General features: G+C 43.8%; 1 protein-coding gene across 1 annotated transcript; it reads left to right on the plus strand.

Annotated features, from left to right (window-relative positions):
• The first annotated feature begins 7,747 nt into the window (after nucleotides 1–7,747).
• Nucleotides 7,748–12,335, plus strand: zfp36l1a (zinc finger protein 36, C3H type-like 1a). The gene is made up of 2 exons (XM_079217825.1): nucleotides 7,748–7,905; nucleotides 9,075–12,335. The coding sequence occupies exons 1-2, from the start codon at nucleotides 7,855–7,857 to the stop codon at nucleotides 10,137–10,139; spliced, it is 1,116 nt and encodes a 371-aa protein (XP_079073951.1). The 5' UTR covers nucleotides 7,748–7,854; the 3' UTR covers nucleotides 10,140–12,335.
• Nucleotides 12,336–17,988: the final 5,653 nt, after the last annotated feature.

A 17,988-nucleotide genomic window follows, 5' to 3' on the forward strand; every position in this document is an offset into this window, starting at 1 on the left:
TTAGCGGACACAAACGCATTACTTGAAGCCAGACGAGATGGATTTTTATGTCACATATGAATATATGACATTGCAATAACAAGAATACAGCTGTAATGCCAATGGGGAGAAGTCATTCCACTTGTTCTCAATTAAGTTTCTATTGTGAAAATAATTATTCTCGAAATGACTGTTTGTTTGTTTGTTTGTGTGTTTTATTCAATCAATCATTACAATACAATATTCTATATAACAAAAAAACAGAAAGACTGAAAAGGTATAGGTAGAAGCAAAAATGTGTATATATTCCTATCCTAAATTATTATTATCAATTAAATCAGATAATTAATTCGAAATGAAGAAAACATAAAATAAAATAAATATATACATACATATATATACATACATTTATCAAAGATTGTTTTATAAATGATCCTTTTGAAAACCAAAAATGAGTTGACCATTCTTACATCCATTTTACTACTGTCAGTACCTTGAAATGAGCCGTAACCCGGCAGTGGCATGAAGGAAATTACATTTGGTTCTCATAATTCATGAAACAAGTAGCTTTGTGTCAGAAACAAGCAATTTTAAATGGACTAATTGACTTGTTAAGAAGGTAGGGGTTTGGTCGGCTTTCACATTTTGGCCGACAGGCAATTGGCCCCCTGTGTGGTATATGGCTGTAGTACAATCCCCATTGTCCTGTTGGATGCACGCGGCTGGAGCCCAGGAACTGCTCTGGACTGGAAGTTAAACCCTGGCAGCAGAAAATTATAGCTTTGGCCAGGAAAGTCAACCAAATGGGCTGATTCTTCTCATTCAACCTAAAGGACTCCACACAGCTGCACCTTCTTTCACTGCCAGGGGAGAAGACAGTCTGAAAGAGGGAAAGGACAAAGGGAAGCAGAGTGGGGAACAGTTGGGGGCATTTGGACCGGACCAACCTCAAAGACCCAGAGGGTTGTTTTCATCAACAACAAAAAACAGAAGGAAAGAAAGCAGCTCAGACTCATCTTGGACATCAAACTCTATTTTGGGCCGTGCTGTGTTTGGACTGTGGGCAATCACCAAAAAATCCCTCTGACTTGTTTTCTTTGAGTGATTGGGAACGCTTTTGCAAAAATTACAATCAAGGCAGTAAGATGGTGATGTATTCCGGGCCCTGTGGGAACATACAATGCTGTTTAAGTCTTGTCTATATTCCTCTCAGTAAATGGTTCTACCAGAGGCTCCTTGATCTTTAGCCACCCAGTCTGAGTTTCGCTCATTTCCTCATCGCTTTCCATGAAAGTGAATACGGATACACTTCATGAGCTCATATGACACTGCGGGAGTCGTGGCAGGTCACAGAAAAGAGCAGACGTGATCGGGACTTTTCATCTCAGGAGGGCGGGCAAAGGTGCAGTTTAACAATCTGCTGCTGAAGCTGAAGCACCTGTAGCTCCACGAGTTCACCGCTGCGCCCACCGACTGCTTTTCTTCAGCTGCACGACCTCCTACCTAAACCTGTAGTGTGCTCCGAGAGCTCAGCACACTGCAGCTAACATAAAAAACATAACACAACCAAATGCAGAAACGAGTTGCAAATACAGAGACACGCTGACAATACAGAAACTATAACAAAATACAGAAACGTGTTTCCGTATTTGTGTTTTTTTGGGGGGGATTTGCAGTGCGTTTCCTTTGAGCTATGTGTTGTCAAATTGTTTGACAACTTGGCAATGGGTTTTTCAACTTGCCTGTGTTTTCTTTTTTTGCAGCATTTTTTGTTTTCTTTTCGCTGCAGTGTATTTAGCCGTCAAGGCCATCATTCACCCCGAACCGGACTAAATGGAGAGTAGAGCTGGAAAACAACCAAGAAGTCAAGTAATCTGCAGATCATTTGTAGCATTCTATTAGCAGTAAAAAAAGAAGGACTAACAAAGGTTCAACGTAGAGCTGCATTAACCATAAAAGCACATGTTTTTCACAATAAATCATCACACGTCTACAACAAGGAGGAATCTGCCCCAGGTCGGCCGAGGCAACTCACAAACAACTGATCTAATTCTCACAGCTCAATGTCAATATAATCAAACCCACGCTGCCGTCAATTCACACAACATCAAAAGCTAATTTCGCAAATTACTCATTTACGACAAGCGACAACAGTGTCGGACGTGCGTCCTCTACAACGGCATCTGGAGGAATATCAATAACTTTAGGGAAGACGCGTCCAATTCAATAAATCTACGAGGGGTTAAGTGTGAGAAAAGTGGGCAGGGTCACACGGGCGGTTGGCTTTGTGTATTGTCCGGAGCCGGACACATGGACTGTGTAACTCTAGTCCAGGAGTGACCACACAGGGCCGGTTGTGAGGTCTGAGAGTGCCGGCGAATGGAGACAGATGGGACAGGAGTTTTTTGGTGAGAGAATGCTTTCCACTGTTCCGACGCTATACAAAGCCCATTGATTTTTTTTTTCATGCGTTGAGTGAGGAGCTGAGCAATATCTCGTTTCAGCGTCCGCCGCATGGTCATGACACCTGGGCCAGGGTCAGGTCTGTCCGGTCCCCAGCGGAGGCAACGCTGAGCCCGGGGAGGGGCGGGGGGTACTGGACACAACAAACACTACGTCCCTAAACCCCTTTCTTTCTTCCCTAAGTGTGTCCTCACATGAGTATCATCTGCCATTTCTTCGCCGTGAGTGCGCTGCATTGTGTGTCATGTAGCCGCGGTCTTCATCTAATTTCTTTAGCTTGATGGCTTTGACCTTTGCGGACCCCTAGTGTGCGAGTGGAAACCCAAACGTTCCCTTCCCATGAGCCCTCTGGACAGACAGAAAGATTGTTCCTCAGGAAACTTGGGTTAGGAAGTCAGAGGAGGAAGCTGGCCTTTCGTTCTAAATACAACCCTCCTCTGGAGGCCGGCGTGTCAGCGGAGAATGGGACAGTAAATCTCCTTTAAACGCTGACCCCTCACTCTCTTGCTTTTGTTGCTTTTGTTGCTATTTTTGCGACCTCGCATTCAACCAAAACATCATTAACTATCATTCTGTTTCGCTGTGAATTGGCACTGAAAGTGGGGCCAGAGACATTTAATTTTCTCATTTCCAAGACGGTGTTTGTTTTGAACTACAGCCGTGGTCGTGATGCGTCGAAGGAGCCAAAGCCTCGTACCAACCGATGCCGCATCCCACCCAGTGTGAGACGAAGGGCAGTGGAAGTGAAGCGGACGGGCACGCTGGAGCGAGTCATGGGAACAACATCAGCAAGAGCAACTGGTGGTTCACCACTAACAATGCTGTGGCTACTCTTATGGACAATTAATCGCCGCTCGTTCGTATTTTCCTCCCTTTCTCCCTCTTTCTCTCTCTCCCACCTCACCCTCTCCCTCTGAGGCTACTTTCACCCTGCGAGATGACCACAGTCCTCCCATATGAATTTGGCAAACATACCGTGAGACATGAAAGAAGGCAAAACATGGACGAGCTGGATGCCAAAGCGTGTACAGACAAGATGTGGGGAGGAGGCTGGACACACGAGACCAAAAGCCACGCAGTTGAAAACATATTTGAGAAATCAAAGCCTGTTTAGGTCAAACTTGAACATCCCTGAAAGTGACGCTCAACAATCTGTGCCATCAGTGTTACGAAAGATGAGCTCACATGCTATGAATAAATGGGAAGTTATGGTGTTATGATTGGGCTGTTTACTGTAAGACGCCATGCTTCAAGTGGTGAAATATACACATGTGTATTTACTCAAGAACTGTTCTTCAGTACAATGTTTAAAGGTACTTGGATCTCACTTGAGTATTTCCATTGTATGCTACTTTATACTTACATTGTACTTTTTATTCCACTACTTTTATTTCACATCTGTATAGTTACTTTGTATCTCATGCTTTTACAGAGAAATGTCGACTTAAAGATACAATGTAGTGTTACAGGTTAAACTACTAGCACATAAAGCATCTACAACACCCACACTTCTTGCACATTATTATTTATACTTTAACTTGTAACAAAGTATTTCTACACTGTGGTAATGCTACTTGTACTTAAGTAAAATGATCTGATCTTTCACCTCTGCCTACATGATTATAATTGCCACAAATCATTTTTACCACAAAATACATGATGCAAAATACATTTCTGGTGAAGCGATAACGTTCCACTCACGGTTGCTCATAATAGCCTTCAGTTTTACGGAATTGAAAACACAAGTGTGTGTGTGTGGGAGACTGTTTCATCCAAAACAGATACATCACCTGGAAAATAAACTTGATACAAAGTCATAAATGCCAGTCACTGCTAAGTCACTGGTATCTATCGACAAACCTATCAATCCCCAGAAAGTAAATACCCACGAGGCTGTAAAGAAATACTACTTATTTATCCTTTAAGACGCCGTTTCATGAGCCTGTGGTCACATTAAGTGATGTGGCGCAGCACAGTTTGAGATTACCGCGCAACAAGTCTGAGCGTTTGTGTTTTGTGGAGCTGATAAGTCTCTTTGCTTCATGTTAGGCCAGTGAGTTAGTGTGTCAGTGGAAAAAGCCGATTGCACAATCCACAGGCTCGTGTTGAGTCCTAATTGACCTCAAAGCCACACGAGGACAGAGCTACATGTGTTTGACTGTGCTGACCAAAGGCGCTAAACTCAGCAATTCTCACTCATGGTGTAACAAATATAAGAATCTACCTTTTTGCTTGAGGCAAACAAGGGGACACTTTAAATGGGAAGTAAATAGGAAAAGGCTGCAACAAGAGCACAGAGGAAAGGAAGAACTCCGCCCTCTGTTGGATGTGAGGAGGAACAACAGTGAACTGTTGCTTTAACAGACCGTCACTGCAGACGTCTTCCAATTTGTTGAGTTTCCCCAGAACTTCTTTCATCTCCTCTTTAGCTAGATAAAAGATTTAACATCCAGTCATCCCACTTAAACGTTATCAGTGACCCCATCCTCCCTTTTGAGGACACGGGGTCTCCAGCGCAGGAGGCAGAAATCAAACCCTCCAGGGAAGGCTGAGGAGTGACTGACTGCAGCAGCAACAGAGACTGATAGGGCCAACAAGCCAGAGGAGGACAGCTTTTGACCTTGAGGAGCTTCAGAAATCAAGCCTCCAGAGAGAGAGAGAGAGAGAGAGAGAGAGAGAGAGAGAGAGAGAGAGAGACTCAACTCTGTCAACAGCGAGAGGAAAATCCCGCCTGAGGAAGGAGAATTGACAGATTGTTCCTTTTGTGTTTTTCACTTGGGGGGTCGATGGAATGATTGGACAGGAACAACTCATAAATATTACACCCTTGACTTTCACGAGCTGTGATGGAATATACAGTACAGTATATAAATGTGTATATACATATAGATATTTCAAGTCGGAACAATTAGTCCATTAATCGATTAGTCAACCAACAGAAAAATAATCTGCATCTACATTGATTATTTTTGGTTAATTTTCCAAGCAATGAATGCCAAACATTCTTATAGTTTTTCATTTATGATAATCTGCCGCTTTTTTTTGACAAATGTGATAGTACATTGAATTTAATTGGATTTTGGACTTTTTGGTTTAACAAAACAAGATATTTGAAGACATCATGTTTTGTAGGTATTCCAGACTACACCTTAAAATGCCACCAAATACCATTTAGGGACTTGATCTCAACTTTTTAGAAAAAACAGGTTTTAAAGTAAAAAAATGTTTTTAAAACACAGTTGACAACAACTACTGTAAATATGACACATGTAAGAAATATGAACTATGTCTTTGTGTGTGAAGTTACGAGACAGAAAACATGCTCAAACTTTATTTTACTGTAACGAAAGTGCATTGGATACTTTAGGACTAGTTGGGTTTGCATTGAAGTCAGTAAACTGAGAACTGCTGACGTCCGCGAGGTGCTGTGTGTCAAAATGATGCCGTTTACTGTCTGTGTGTTAAGAACAGGAACACATCGGACAATATCCCCTGAGAGATTTTCATTTGGGCAGGAAACAGGTGCCTCCTCCTAAACCTGGAAGGACAACGCGCCACACAATAACAAGCAAGCACGGTACATCTGAGCAGATTAAAGTAAACAACAGCAGAGTGTGAGGCTTCTTGAGGCCAGGCTGCAGCAGAGAAGACGTCTCATATCAGGGTCAGTAACTCTTTTTTTTTTACCCTGCTGATCTTGTAGAACATAAATCTGTAAGAGAATCTATTTGCTCCAACATCACATTCATTGTAGTCAAATAACAACCAAAACAACTGCTGTAAATCCCCTTCCCTACATCCCTGCTGTATAGTTTCTCCTCAGAGGAGAGAAGATCGATCTGATCTACTTAATCAATCAGGGACAGGGCCTTTGAACTGCAGACAGGATTTCAAGCCCCCTCCCTGGCCTTTTCTAGTTCAACTACATGCAACAGTTCAGTAGAAAAACAAGTTCCCCTGCCTCATCCACAGCAGTGAGACAAAGCTCTCCACCCCCTGTGTGGCTTCTGTATGGGCAAAGAAGAGGAAGGGAAAAGGGAATGTTTTGCCTCCCCCCCACTCCTCTTCCCTCACCTCCCCTGGGGCAGCGCTGTGTAGTAATAAACGTCCCCCATAAATCTCCCCCTCACGCCATCATCCCCTCCTCCATCTCCAACTTTTTTCCCCCTCTTTCTCCTGGTTAACAGCTTCTTTTCTTCTCCCCCACCCCCTCTTCTCTTCTCCTCTCTTCTCTATTGCAACCCAACCCTGACATTGACTCTGCACATGGCCGATGGGTGCTCGTCATGGACTCAAGAGGGCGGGAATGGGAAAGAGAGAAAGAGAGAGAGAGAGAGAGAGAGAGAGAGAGAGAGAGAGAGAGAGAGAGAGAGAGAGAGGAAGACGATTGTCCACAATGGATTTGTATAGGTTTCCCTCTCTGCAGCCCAGCTCTTTCACGTGCGGCTGCAAGCGTCATTGTGCTGTGGTCGACTCTGGTGAGCTCACTCGTGTATCAGGTTATCGCCCGCCTGATGGAATGACGCAAGGCATCCGCGCACATATTCAGCAGCAAGTGTATCCCTGGCTGGTGTGGGCAAGAGGAGATGTAGTGTGAGAAAGAAGAGTTTAATGGGGGAAGTGTGGTTGTGAAAGAGTTAACCAAAAAAAATCCCTAGCTGCCTGAAATTCACCGGAAAGTCCCACAAGTGACGTTACAGTCCAGCAATTAGGAGTAAATTAATTACAGAGTAGTGGATGGTAGCTGGAACCCCGAGGATAGTGCAGCGCTCCCGGTAAACAACTCCAGACTGTTTAAGTGCCAGACTTCCATGCGGAAAAGAAGGAAATAAAGCTGTAGCCCACTGTGGCCTACTGTGTGCCACTGTCAGCTGAGAGTAACAAGAAATACTTGAACATTTACGTTGAGACACTATTCTCTCACAAAGTTAATAAACAGAACATGTGCAGTAGTGTAGTAATAAGTCACTTTTACGAATCATCCAATGTCTTTACTGTCTTGATAAGCCAATAAACTGATTTACGTGCATGCTGGTCCGAAATAATAAGCCAACAAACTCTCCAGTATTCATACTGCGTGCAACCGTGTAGTAATCTCAAACAAAACTGACAACCCACTGAAAGTTTGTCACTTCAGAAGAGGAAGGAGAAGAAAAAAGAAGAAAAAAGTTTACAGAAAAAAAAAAAAAAAAGTTAACGCCCAGCGCTCGAGGCTCCTCCTGCAAAGGATTATAAAGCAAATGTCGGAGCTGGTGCAGGGCAGAGGGGGTGTTCTGCAGGGTCAAAAATACACGGGAGCTGTAAATCAGAGAACTCAGCAGACCTGCGCAACTTTTTTCGAGCAAGCACACTTTATTTTTTATTTTTTTTGTATTTTCTACTACTTTTGATTTAACCCTGGTCGCTGCAAAGATGACCACAGCCGTGATGTCGCCTTTCTTCGACTTCGAAATAATGAACAAGGTAGCTTGACAACTTTTTCTCTGTCTTTTCTGTGTCTCTCTTCTGTCGGCCTGTTAGCAGCAGCGAGTTAGCCGCTGTGGAGGAATGATGGGCTGCATGCCCGCGGCCCTCTGCCGTGACGCGTCTGGTCCGAGGCTTGTTTTTTGTTTTTTTTTGCCGTTTTGATTTTGCTCTTCTTCTCCCGACCCGTTGTTGTTTCCCGTCCACGCGCTGTCCTGGAAAGCGTCGCTTTGGTTTGAAAACGAGGGTCTTTTTTGTTTTAAAGTGTGCCGAAACCGGCCGGTGACTCAACTTTTAACTAATAACACTTGTTGAAACGTTAAACTTTTACGTGCACCGCGTGCCACGTAGGTTCACCCAAAATGTCTAGTTTTGCCAACCGGTCACGGCAGTTCTTTCACGCGTTACTCGTGAGCTCGCTCTGTTAATGAGCGCAGTTTTTGCGCCACTTTGTAATACTCCTCACAAAGCAGCCACATGCTCTCTAATCATTGACTAGATTTGTCTGGCTTTTACTCGCTATTGCATCCATAAAACCTGTGATTAACCGTGTTAATATTTGTTAACACTTTACTGGCTTTTTTTAATCTTATGGTTCATCTCTGAGTTAACGTCACCGCACTGTTTGTGTGTACATGCATTTTAAGGGTGAGCTCTTTTTTTTTTTTTTTTTTTTTTTCTTTTAAACGGCGCCTTTTTTGCTGCGCGGTTGTTTTGTCTTTTTTAATCTACGTTTTATTCTAAGGTAGCTTTTAATACTCCTGTGAATCAGTGACTAACCCAGTCACGTCCTCTAGTGTGTAAAAACATTGAAAAGCACATGAACTTTCCCTTGTAATTCATTCAACAGGATGCTTTGCCACCTTTTTTTCTTTTTTAAATTATCTTTCGTTGCAGCCACTAGTGGCCCCATGTGCTGCTGCTGCTCCATTTACTAAACAGGCACACATTCCTAACCGGGGCAACTTGCCAAACCAGCTGCTGTTCTATAGGCCTGTATCCGCTTATGTTGTCAGAGCCAAAAAGAACACAGTCATGCAAAAGGAGCCTGTGGATTCGTTTCTTCTTTCTTCTCTCTCTAGCCCACCAGCTCTCTTTTGTAAAATCAGGACCACACTGTCAGCCTAGGATATTGATTCTAATCGTGTGTATTCTTTGTGTCTCTGCAGAACAACAAACTGCTCAGCTACAACAACAACCTGGGTGCCCCCCATCACATGTCTGTCCCTTGCACTGGCACTAATGTGCCCATCTCCAGCCCCGCCGGAGCCCTGCTGGACAGGAAGGCGGTTGGGTCTCCCTCGGTGGGAGGCGTGTACCAGCGGCGGCACTCTGTCAGCAGCACAAAGTTCAGCCAGAACCAGTTTCTGAACAGCCTGAAGGCGGCAGAGCACTCCTCGCTCATCTCAGGGGTCGGCAATGCCATCAACAACAAGGAGAACCGCATGCGAGACCGCTCCTTCTCTGAGACGGGTGAGAGGCTCCTCAACAAGTGCCTGGGCCCCGCCAGTCCCACCGGCGGCAGCCAAGTGAACTCCAGCCGCTACAAGACGGAGCTTTGCAGGCCCTTCGAGGAGAACGGCGCCTGCAAGTACGGCGACAAATGCCAGTTTGCCCACGGAATCCATGAACTACGCAGCCTGAGCCGCCACCCCAAATACAAAACCGAGCTGTGCCGCACCTTCCACACCATCGGTTTCTGCCCGTACGGGCCTCGCTGCCACTTCATCCACAATGCCGAGGAGCGCCGTGGACCTCCCCAGCAGTGCTCCCCTCTTAACTCCTCCAACAAGATGGACAGGCCTCGCCTGCAGCACAGCTACAGCTTCGCGGGCTTCTCCAGCTCAGCTGGGCTGAGAGACAGCCCCACCTCCGTCACCCCTCCACCCATGTTCTTCCCCGATGAGGTCCCAGACTGGCCTAGCAGTAACCCCTTCACCTACTCCAGCCAGGAGCTGGCCAACCTGTTTGGGCCCAGCCTCAATGTCGGTCCTGTAGGCACAGAGCCCAACACCCCTGCACCTCCCTCTCCAACAAGCACGCCGTACTATTTCAGGCCCATGTTGGAGTCCCCCCAGATGTTCGAGTCTCCATCCAGCCCGCCCGACTCTCTGTCAGACCAAGAGGGCTACCAGAGCAGCTCTGGAGGCAGCCTGAGCGGCTCAGAGTCCCCCACGCTGGATACGACCCGCCGCCTTCCCATCTTCAGCCGCCTCTCCATCTCTGATGATTAGACTACGAGCATCCACGAGTGACTTTTTAAGTTCGATGACACAAAGAGAACACGGCACTCCCCTCTACCTCTGCACCCCTTTCCCAAGCTTCCCCCACACACCACCGTGTTAGCTCCTTGTTAGCATCACAAGGATGTAGTCCAGTTAAGGGAACTCTCTATCTCTCTCAACTCATTTCCTCCCCTCCCTGTTAATCTGCAACACAAGTTTTAAAAACCACCCTGCCATGTGTCATAGTGCCAAAAAAAGGAGAGGAAATTGAACAATGAAAATCATGAGAACAAGAATTGACTGTTTTGCCAGGTGCCACTTGTTTTTTTTTTTTTTCTTTTCTTCACTTGTTCTTGAATGTGTAGCAGCACAAGTGGCCTTGGAAAGGGGAGTGCTATGCACTAGCCCCGCAACCTCCCCGCCCCCACAACCCCCCCTGCCCCCTCTCTCTCTCTCTCCTCCCGCCCTCTTCCCTGACGATACCACTTCCCCCGAGCCAGCTAGAGGGTGCTCACTAACGTAACTGTAGATCTACCGCAGCCGTTTTTACAGACCGAGTTGAGACAAAAAGGAAAAAATAGACCCTGAAAAGATATGAATAGTTTTTAAAAAGGAGAAGAAAAAAAAGTGCCTGGGGCGGTTTCTGCATGTGTTTAGGGTGAATGGACTACTGTTTTTGGTTCTCATTTAGCCCCCCCCTCGCCCTTGTCACAGTTCTTCTCAAGCCCCGTCTTATGTAATTGTGGACTGGGTGAGTCTGCAGGAAGGACTTTGAACTGGAAGTTGGTTATGTCCCCCCCCCTCCCTCCCTCCTGAGTTTTCTCCTCCTGTTGCTGGTCACTGGCTCTTTTATTGGGAAGGAAGTCTTGATATCAAACTGATCATTAAACCTGTAAGACTTTGTCCTGCCTCTCAACCCTGCCTCTCTGCCTTCATCCTCGAGGATCTGGGGAATTCCAGCATTCCCATGATGCAGTTGTACATCCTGCGACGAGATCGGATTTCCAAGCTATTTTACTTTACTTCTCCTCCCCCACACTTTAGTACCTGCTCTGAGGAGTACTCATTACATTCTTTTTTTTTTTGTTGCTTTCTTTATTTGATAATTATTTTTTATTAATGTTATTATTACGGTTATTATTGTTTTAAAAACTTTCCAGACAGAAGGTTTTTGCTTGTCACTGCTTATTTAACTTATCAGAACATATTTATTGCTGATCATATGCATTTTTTTTGTTAATTTTGTTTTTGTATTTATCTGGATAATGAACAATAGAATATATTTTCTTTTATGTTAAATTATGATCTTCCATATTAATCTAAAGATTGTGAAGACGTTTTTGTCAGTTTTCCTTTTTTCACAGTTTAATATATTGTACTTCAATGACTTTTGTTCTGCAACTACACTTTGTCAAAATGAACCTTAATTTAAAGCAAAAAAAAAAGAAGCAAAAAGACGTTTTGATTATTTATTGTACTTTTTCTTTTTTCTTACACTCTCTTATCAGACTGCAATTCCATCTCTACTAGATTTGCTTGTATTCATTCCTGACATTCTCCCCTTCACGTCTGACAATAACCCGTCAGTAACAGTAGCTAACTGTTATTACATTGATTCACTTCGTCTGTTTTTGGCCTCAGATCTTGTCCCAGATCTTGAGTTAACTTTCAATACTTAGGGTCGACAGTAGAATTTTAAAAAGGGGTGCTGGGAGACGTCCCACTGGTTTAGGGGCGTCTCCAAGTCAGAGGACTGGTTTTGTTGCAATGTCTTCTGTCGGTTCTTACACCCCGTCTGTTTATTACAAGCAATAGCTGTGACCAAATGGGTTGAGGAAAGTTTATTTTGTTTTGTCATTTGATTGGATGCTTGATGCACTTGCTTGGCCCCCTGTTGACCATTGGAAGTGCCTCTTTGAATACATTCCAGGTAGCTAAGGCTTCTCTGCCTTTTTTATATTTGATAAATGGAGGACAATTTCTTTTTTTTCACTCTTTTTCCTTCGCGTGTTTGGAAGAGGTGAACACATTTTGACACAAAGAAAGTAAAACAGTTGAATGTATTTTTTCAGCCATGTTTTTTTCACTACAGTAATTGCTGTGAGTTATATGAAAACCTGTTTTTTGTTTGTTATTTTTCTCCCCTCTTTTGTAAGTATTGATCGCAGTTAAGTCAATAAACCCCGTATTTTTTGAAAAGTTAAACTGTCTAATGAGTTGTGTACTTTGGTTAAAAGATGCTCCAACGCCATGATGCTGGTTAGAGGAGACTGGTTATTATAATATTCACATATTACAGGACTTTAGGGAAGTTGTGTCGAAGCTTTACATCTGAGGTTTTCAAACTGAGGCACGCTCCATAAATCCACTTTAAAATCATAGAAAAAGGACCCTAATACCCCAATAACTCCTGAATCTGCCTGAGAATCACCAAATTTAAAGTTTTCTTCAGTATAAAAGAATTTCAGTGACGGTTGTCGACACATCCATGGGCACATCGCAAACAGGAACTGCTAACCTCTAATTCATACTCTTTGTTATGCCAATTTGCCAAAATGTAATCAGATATAGGCTTAAACAAAAGAAGCAGGGCTCACGTTGTACTAACCATGGCAACATAATACTTCACTGTCAGACATGTTTACAAATGTTCTAATTAAAAAGATAGAAAATGGGAAATAAGACCGACCGTGCTTCTCTGTAAATAAAGCAGAACTAAAAGGGAGTTTCACTGTGGTGGAAGTTGATTGGTGAGCTGCACAGAGGAGCAGTCAGGGGTATTGACCTGGGGATGATCAAACCGAGTTGGTTACGCAAAGACAAGGCGCTGCTGGTTTCAGCAGAAATATTGATCAGGAGGGCTGTAATCGTCACATTTCCCAGAACAAAAAAAAGTCTGATTTGCTGAGGTTATCGCCTGATCAGTGATCCTGAGGTTACAAGTAAACGGTTCGATACATGTGTGAGGATATTCCTTATAGGTCATAGGTTGATTGGTTTCTCAAAATACATAGCACAGCACCCCATGTGGTTGATTTGACATGAATGCACGTAGATAACAATCACTATTTCACCATTACTAAAGCAGAGTGGTATTTGGTTTCAGTAACAACACACAGACAGCTTCCCCCTTCAAACACTCAACATCCACACTGCTTCTGCTTTTTTTCTTTTCGGACACTTCCGTCTGTCCATGTTTGTATTCTCTCAGATTGCAAAAAACGAGCCGGAACAGGAACTCCCTTCCTGCTGACCTGTCACAGCTGACCCGTAGAGGCCTTGTTGTTGCTCTGCTCCAGATAACCTTGGTCTGCTGGATTCCTGTCTTGTGCCTTCGCTCCCTCCTCACTGACCCAGCCAGCCATGTCTGAATAAGCTGCCTCCCGCTGAGAGCCTCTTTGCATACCAGCAAGTTAAACAGGGAATTGGCCTTTCAAACATTGATGCTTTTTTATTTTTATATTCGCTGTTGATTACTCACTCGTACATATTGTTTCATTTTGTGTCACACATTCTTTCAAAAGCAGAGAAAGTTAAAAATACCACAACATGTGGTCAACAGATGGAACGCCGACGCGTATTCGTGATGCACTGCGAATCAAATCCCAATATTCAGCAACAAAGCTAGTCAAAGGAGTTACTTTAAAAAAAGGAACTTTTTAATGCTGTTAAAGTTAAAGGCCATGTTGCAATGGGTCATGTTTCACCACAGCATTGAACATGCATGGATGCTCTGCCACCTTCCAACCTGCCAACACTTTAAAGAAGATACTCAACCGTGTTTTATCGCCTTTATCCGTCATGACTTCCATTTTATGAATTGCTCATAAACATGCTTTTGAATTGATGACATGTTGCAGAAGTCTGCCAATGACTTCTACGTGGAGTCAGTCACACAGCAAACAGTTAGTGTTAAATACAATTCATTTTCATATGCTAGACATCTGTGGTTGGGGGTGACAGTACTTTTTAGGCAGCAATAGCCCTCAAAATCCATATCATTCTGTTATTAGAGTTTTGTAACTGGAGGAACAGGGACTTTGATCTAATTGGCCTCAATACATACGTGACATCACTATATACACTATGTAAATGTATTTGGTCTGTTAATGGGTTTTTGGCAAACCAAATTAATATATATTTGTCCATGCATAGAGGGTATAACATATAAAACAAGAAACATTTCCTTATTTGTTGTATGTATTAAGGGTGCTTATGTTCATATTTTGTTACCTCCATGAAATGTGCAAGCCTAGTTCGCGGCGAAGGAAATCAGTTTTCTACATATTGTGTTTTAATAACATAAATATAAAGGAACATTGTTTTTTCGTATCTAAAACTAAACCAGGTGAATATGATTCGAGAACATCTTTCTTTTTTTCTTGCTGCACCCTTTAAACTGCATGTAGTTTGAGGGACATGAAAGAGGGCCGTTTCCTGTGTGTGTGTATGTGTGTGTGTGTATGTATGTGTGTGTGTGTGTATGTGTGTGTGTGTATGTGTGTGTGTGTGTGTGTGTGTGTGTGTGTGTGTGTGTGTGTGTGTGTGTGTGTGTGTGTGTATGGAGGCACCTTGAGACGAAGCACCAGGAAGTGGGTTTCTGAACCTCCAGCAGCAGGTCTGAAGGGTGCCGGAGGAGGGGGGTCTGCAGCTCTTTGATATGTGGCAGGAACACAAAAAAGAACACACAAAAAAACTTCCATTACTTCGACACATTTGACAGCAGGTTGCTTTCCAATATGGAAACAGCACGGTGACACAGATCACAAGTGTGTGGTTCATTCATTGCTTCCTGAACAACAGGATAGAGCAGGTGTGTAGCTTTACTCTCGGTATCTTCATTCACCTTTAAACCCGCACGGTTGAGCAAGAGAATGTGGCGGCATGTACACTTTGTAATTGTGTTATCGGAGGCAGGTTCACCTCTTTGTCTGAGAAAGAGGTGAGCAAATAGTACTGGATGTGCTAACGGTGCTATTTTCTGTATCTACGCTCACAGCTGAGAGCAGGGGAGCTGCAGGCCCGCGTGCATGCATGTGTGCATGTGTCTGCATCGCTGCAGAGGGACAGGTGATGTGGGCGGGATAATTAATCACCAAACAAGGGCTGAGGTCGACACTGAGTGATGAGGCTCGGCTATTCAGAGGCTGCAGAAAAACAGCGAGGTACGATTCACCTCCTTCAGACACGCATAGCAGAGCTCGCTAAGTAAAGCTGCACTTGTAATGTCCGTGGTTAGTTTAGATGTATCTTTATAGGTATCTTTCGGTTACGCGGTGGGGGCAGTAACCGCTTGGCCCAATATCTCGCCTCTATGCTAAACTAAGCCAACCAGCTGTTGGCTAAAGCTACATATGTTCAGACACAGGAATGATATTGATATTATCGACATACACTAAGTCTTTCCAAGAAAGCCAATACGGATATTTTCCAAAGTGTCAAACTATTGTTTCAAAGCCAAACATGTTCCTATCTTTTATACATTTGGATGTTGTGGTGAACAGAAATGTTTGTTGGATGTTAAGGTGTGACAAACAAACCACAACAATCAAAAATTAAGTCACATTTTTGACTGTCACCTTGATTACTTGACAGCAACATATTATGCAGGTATGGCGTCAGTGTCTTGCTGAGATGCTCCTCAACAAGACATGTGTCCTGTGACCTTTGACCTTGCCGTTTGGGGACAGAGCCCTGAGCCTGTCGCTGCCTCTGATGGCACCGTCTTGCTTGTGTATAGTGAAAGTACAGCTTCGTCATCTCTGCCCTCCCTGTTGACTCTCCGTGGTTGATTTGTCTGTGGCTTCACGGGTGGGATTGTGGAGGGTTAGAGTCTTGTTTTCCCAAATATTGAAATTCTTAACTTAATTATGGGGATGTGTTTTATAATTTGTGTTAACAAGGGGCCTCCCCATCCCATCTCTAACTCCTTCCTGACTATTATCTGCCTGTAGAGTATTTATATGGGGAAGTTGATACCTGAAGCCTGGATACAAAACAATAGAGATGAGTGACAGAGAAAAGTGAATTACACCCAAAAGTGTGACCACTTTAATGTACTTTTTGATGACTTTGCGTTCAAATTTCAATCTATTTTTTTTGTAGTTGGGCCTTCTCATTTGGAGTATTGTTCTATTATAAACCTCACACTTCTTACCCACACACACGTTTCTGGCAAATCACTTAATTCCTTGAATATCTCATGTGTTTTTTATGTTTTATCAGTCACTCTCGGGCTTCACAGTCATCATATTAGTAATCACGCCACTCTAATCTCAGTATATGTAACACTTTTCTCTCCAGTCATGCAGATTTCTCTGCCGCCTGCAGCAAAACGGCGAGCTTTATCTTTGTAGGTCGATGGCCATATGTGTCACAGTGAGACTGATTGCAGATCAACAAAGACAACAGTCACAACCACTCCCTGATCCTGTGGGTTTAACCCAGGCACTCCGCAGCCCTATTATCTAGGCGACCGAGGCCATGACACACTGCTTACCGAGTAATGACCATTAGCCCTGCCAGGATCCAGTGTCACATGTGCTTTTCTTCCTCCCCCCCGGGCTAAGTGGCAACCCCTGACCTGTCGAAGAAAGGAAGAGAAAACACACATGTGTTGAGCAGAGCCCTCAGAGGAGCGCTCTGGTGATGGCCGTCTTACAGGTTGTGGAAACACACCCTTCCACTCTTTACTGTGACAGAAAAACAAACACAGAGCCACTAAACTCTGGCTGAGCCCCACGCTAATGGACAAGTGATGACTTTTTTTCCAAACGAGGCCGCGCTGGCACAGCGGAAACGGGAGGCGAGGACCGGCCGATTGGAGAGTCCGTCCTGAACCCGACACTGTTGTGCTTTGGGTTTCTGGTCCACTGGGCCGAGTGAGTCTCTCCCTCGGCTCTTCTGAGTACTGAACCACTTAACTCTTCCTATCTCGTGACTCCCAACACCGTGGCAACGACGGGAGGAGAGTGGGTGCCATTAGCAGAGATTAGAACACCTGCTGTGCATTTTGACCAACTCCCGCTCTAATTGGGACCTTACAGGATCATTCCAGTTTATAAAAAGTTATTTGTGTTGTTTTGGCCACAATTTCCATTGCTTATAATAACATTGTAGAGATCTGGGAACATCATTATAACACAGTATGACACATTAGACAGCAGTCTATCCTTGTTATCAAAACCAATTGTTCCCAGCCTTTTTTGTGCTCCTGACCCCTAAAATCAAAGTGATGTGCCGTTGCAATGTCTCGCCACTGCGAGCATGTATTCAGGATCAGTTACAAGCAGATGACTCTAAAAAGTAGTTTTCCATCTCTCAGTACTTTCTAGATGCCTTAGGAAGTTAAATAGACAGGAGATTTAATGAAAAAAAGGCAAGTGTTAAAGGGACAATTAACCCCAAAATCAAAATTGTGCTGTTTATCAGTTTAGATTGTTTTAGTGCGAGTTGTCTATATTTGGAGATGAGGACCGTAGAGATGTCTGACCTCGCTTGAATATAATGGGACTATATGCCACTCTGAACTATTTTCTCTAAACCTAGATTGACAAATAGCACAACAGGTAAGAAGAGAATAAGTATTTTGATTTTGGGCTGAACTGTACATTTAGAGACAGAATTAGAGACAGAACTTCTCATTTACTACCCCAGTAATCACCTTGTAACCCTTGTTGGGGTCAAGACTCCTGCCAAAGCCACTTTATTTGAATGTTAAAACAAAAGTTCCTATTTTGCTCAAGAAAGAAAAACTGTGAGCACACAAGTAGAACCAGTATGGCAGGTCAAAGTTCAACCGTGAAGTTGGTCTGTAAATCATGACAGACATTTACACAGACACCCTTCCCAGATCTCA

This window comes from Taurulus bubalis (genome assembly GCF_910589615.1).
Source record: "Taurulus bubalis genome assembly, chromosome: 1".
NCBI lineage: Eukaryota > Metazoa > Chordata > Actinopteri > Perciformes > Cottidae > Taurulus > Taurulus bubalis.